This window comes from Talpa europaea, assembly GCF_964194135.1.
Source record: "Talpa europaea genome assembly, chromosome: X".
Lineage (NCBI taxonomy): Eukaryota > Metazoa > Chordata > Mammalia > Eulipotyphla > Talpidae > Talpa > Talpa europaea.
In genome coordinates, this window is record NC_140081.1 from 26,809,772 (window position 1) to 26,813,898 (window position 4,127).

Sequence of the window (4,127 nt, forward strand, 5' to 3'; positions counted from 1 at the left end):
GGTTCAACTGTGATCAATTGGGTTTGGCTCCAGGCTATAGGTTGGGTTCAGGTCTTTTCCACTTATTTCCTCATTCTGGAAAAGGTAACAAGGGTCTGTTCTCTCATGGTTGGATGGAAGAAGTTCAAGAAAGCAAACTTCTATTTCTGTCAGGCCAACTAACAATCTATTGACCAAAACCTATGTTAATGGATCAGAGAAGTATACTTCTCCCATGGACAGGGGTCACAAGAAGAAGGAAAAATTGTGCCTCAGTTTTCATCACCTAAAAATGGGCACCATAATGTCATCTGTTTCATAGGGCTTTTGGGAAATGTAAATGAATGAATATGTATAAATTAGTGGGAACGGTGCACGACCCACAGTAAGCACTCACTCAATAGCAACTATTTTCTAAGGAAAAAAAGTAAAAAGTTCTTGATTTGTAGGAATTCAAATTGCAACAAATTCTGACATCATTATATTGTTCACCCAGATGGGCCTATTTGCACATATTCAGAGAGATGATGAAATACAGCTGAGGTAAGTAGAACCTTGATGACTCAGCCTGGTTCTAAGAATTTTTGATTGTGAGCGTCGTCACACACTTGGCGGCTGGACCAGAGGAGATGGCGGCTCCAGGAGAGAGCGGGGCCTCCAGCTGCGGCGACAGCACAGAAGAAGCATTTCGAACCTTCTATAGCGAAGTGAAAGAAATAGAGAAGAGAGATTCGGTTCTAACATCCAAAAATCAGATTGAAAGATTGACCCGTTCCGGTTCTTCCTACTTCAATCTGAACCCATTTGAGGTTCTTCAACTAGATCCTGAAGCAATGGATGAAGAAATAAAAAGGCGGTTCCGGCAGTTATCCATACTGGTGCATCCTGACAAAAATCAAGATGATGCCGAGAGAGCTCAAAGGGCTTTTGAAGCTGTGGACAAAGCTTATAAATTGCTCCTAGATCAAGAGCAAAAGAAGAGGGCTCTGAATGTCGTCCAGGCAGGAAAAGAATACGTAGAACACACCATGAAAGAGCGAAAGAAGCAATTAAAGAAGGAAGGAAAACCTACCCATGTGGCGGAGGATGATCCCGAGCTGTTCAAACAAGCTGTGTACAAACAGACCATGAAACTGTTTGCTGATCTAGAAATTAAAAGGAAAGAGCGAGAAGCCAGGGAGCTGCACGAAAGGAAGAGACAAAGGGAAGAGGAGATCGAAGCGCAAGAAAAAGCTGACCGAGAACGCGAGTGGCGGAAAAACTTTGAGGAAAGTCGAGATGAGCGCGTGGAAAGCTGGCGAATCTTCCAAGCAAATACCAAGGGGAAGAAAGAGAAGAAAAACCGAAGCTTCCTGAGACCACCAAAAGTGAAAATGGAGCAGCGTGAGTGACCACAGCCACACGACCTGCCCCCCCATATCCCCCAGTGACCCCCACCCCGTAATTTGAAGGACTCCTTCTTCCCTCTCATTTCCACCGCAATAGGGCAGTATTTGCTTTTTATTTCATCTTGTTGTCAATACAACTTAATATCGATCAGAGAAATTCTTTTGTATACTGAGATGAGGACCTGGTTTAAAAAAAAAACAAACGACAACGTTCCTCTTTCCTCTCCCCCCCCCGCCCCCCAAGACCAACCAGGACTGGAAGGTGCCATCATGGGTCCTGCCTTCTCTTCCCACAGCTCGCTTTGTACTTCACGAAATTGCGGTGGTTAGAAACTTCAGTAGAGTTGGTGGAAATGATCCAATTAAACATGTTGCTTTAAAATGGTGTTGTGGTGACTTCAGAGACAAGCTGTGCCACCTTAGGAAGCCACTTGGTTTCAGTTGTTTGTTTCTGGGTATGGTTCCTTCGAAACTCCAGGTTAGACAGGGAAGGCAGTGGGCACACACGGTGCCCACTCGGTGCCCCAATGTCCCCTGGTCTTTGGCAAGTGCTCTCCCCTCTGACCAATCCTCCTGGCTTGAGGCTGCAAGCCATTCAAGCCTGTTCACTTTCCAGAGAGCTAGCTGTTCTTCCACAAGCAGTATTATGTCCTGCCTGGCCTGAATGTATTTGTTAATGGTAATACTAGGTTATGTAAGAAAATTTTTATACTCTTAAAAAAAAAGAATTTTAGATTGCTAGAATTGCAGGGGACCCTGGGGAGCTTTTCACCTCTGAAAAAGCAGGGGACGCTGGGGAGCTTTTCACCACTGGTGTCTGAAGAGAAAGGCTAGGATTTAGTTTGTATTACCTGCCGTTATTTCTGAACCAAATTTGAAATAAACAGAAAATTGACATCATGAGGTGGTTGATATGACCAAGTCAGATTACAAAACTATTGCATTAAAAAAGTGTAAACCACTATGCAAACAAAGAGTATTGCTCTTCATCCAATCTCTTTCACTTTACCCAAAGCAGAACAGAGACCCAGTTGCACAAGTTCATCTAACTCATTGTAGTGGAGTTAAGGCCTGAATACTCGACTCACTTAGGGTGCATTTGCTTACACTTGAACAGATTTATTTCAGCATTACCCTTTTTGGAAAAAGACAAAAGATAAAATAGGTTTATATGAAGTATGAAATAAAAATTTAAGAATTATCTTTCAGCACATGTCCTCGGTCAGTGAATTTTAAACCCAATTTATTCCCTTTTTTCCCTCTGTAGTGTAACACTTAGAATTTATAGTGGTATTTAGAAAAATAGCCTTTCTATAAACCAGAGACACACTAGGGGGGTGGGGAAAGGAAGGATTGGGGTCAAAATAAGGGGGGGGGTGCAATTGTATGGGGAATATAAAAATTAAAAAAAATTAAAAAAAGAATTAATTTGAAACCAGTAAAAATTTCTAGTTTACCTACAGATTTTGTACTGTAACATGCATTTTGCAGTTACCATTCATCAAGGTTTTAATAGATTTGTAAACTGTGAGTTTTGGTGTTCAGAAATTTTGTTGGAAAATGTGAGTTACTCACTGGTAGCTTGATTCAGTAGAAAGAGTATAAATGTCAGGATCAGGGAATTATGTTCAAATTCCTACTCTGCCACTTAATAGCTGTGTGGTTTTGGGCAGGTTTCTTCTCTGTATTAGAGAACATAAGCTCTTTTCAGGCAGGAGCTTTGTCTTGTTCACTATTGTATCCACAGTTGCAAGGGGGGCAAAGTGAGGAGTTACTGTTTAACATTACAGAGTTTGTGTACAGATGATCAAAGGAGTTTGGAAATGGATATGATGATAGTTGCACAATATTGTGAATATCATTAACATCACTGAACTGCACACTTAAAATGCCAAATTTTATGAAAAGTATATATTTCATACATACATCACAATAGTAAAAAAAAAGACGTAAGAAAAATGTTGTTCTTATCTGGGTTCATTGTGGTATATAATGCTACCCACCACTCATGACATCCACACCCTAGTCTCTGGTATTATGCCTTCATATTCTATATTATCTACCAAAAAAGAAGTTTACATAGATTAAGTCTGTGGATTTTAAATAAGTAGGTTATCATGGATTATCTGGGTTGCCTAAATATACAATAGCACATGGGCCTTACAGATTGAAGAGGAAGGCAGAAGACAGAGCCAGTGAAATACTATGGAAGAAGAGACAGGAGAGAATTGAAGTGTAAGAAGGTTTTGAATCATCTACCATTGCTGGCTTTGAAGATGAGGATCTGTGAGCCAAAGAGTTAAGGAAACACCTGCAACTATAAATAGCTCTCCGTTGACATTCAGCAAGGAAATGGTACCTCAGTCCTACAACCACAAGAAATTGGATTCTGCCAGCAACCCAAATAAGCAAACAAATAGATTCCTTTAGAACCTGCAGAAAAGAACACAGGCTTAGGGCCTCCCCGGTGGCGCAGCGGTTGAGCGCTGGGTTGCGAAGCTGCCCACAGCCTCTGCAGCGCTGGTTCGATCCCCAGCTGCTCCCCGGCCACCAGAGGAGGGTCCCACATGGCGCGCAGACCTCTCCTGCCGCCCGCTGCTCCCCTCAGCAGTGTACTTCGGTCCTTCTGCCTGCTCTGCTCCCCGCTCTGGCTCTGGTGAATTCTCTCACCCTCCCGCGCTTCTGACTGTACCCACTGCATGTATAAACGAAACAAACGAACAAACAAATAAATAAATAAAACATGCCTCTATAAAAGAA

General features: G+C 42.2%; 1 protein-coding gene across 1 annotated transcript; it reads left to right on the forward strand.

The window, feature by feature from the left end:
- Positions 1-608: 608 nt before the first annotated feature.
- Positions 609-1,370, forward strand: LOC311187064 (dnaJ homolog subfamily C member 8-like; the record flags this gene model as incomplete). Its single annotated transcript, XM_084258297.1, has 1 exon — positions 609-1,370. The coding sequence occupies one exon, from the start codon at positions 609-611 to the stop codon at positions 1,368-1,370; it is 762 nt and encodes a 253-aa protein (XP_084114423.1).
- Between the last annotated feature and the right edge of the window lie 2,757 nt (positions 1,371-4,127).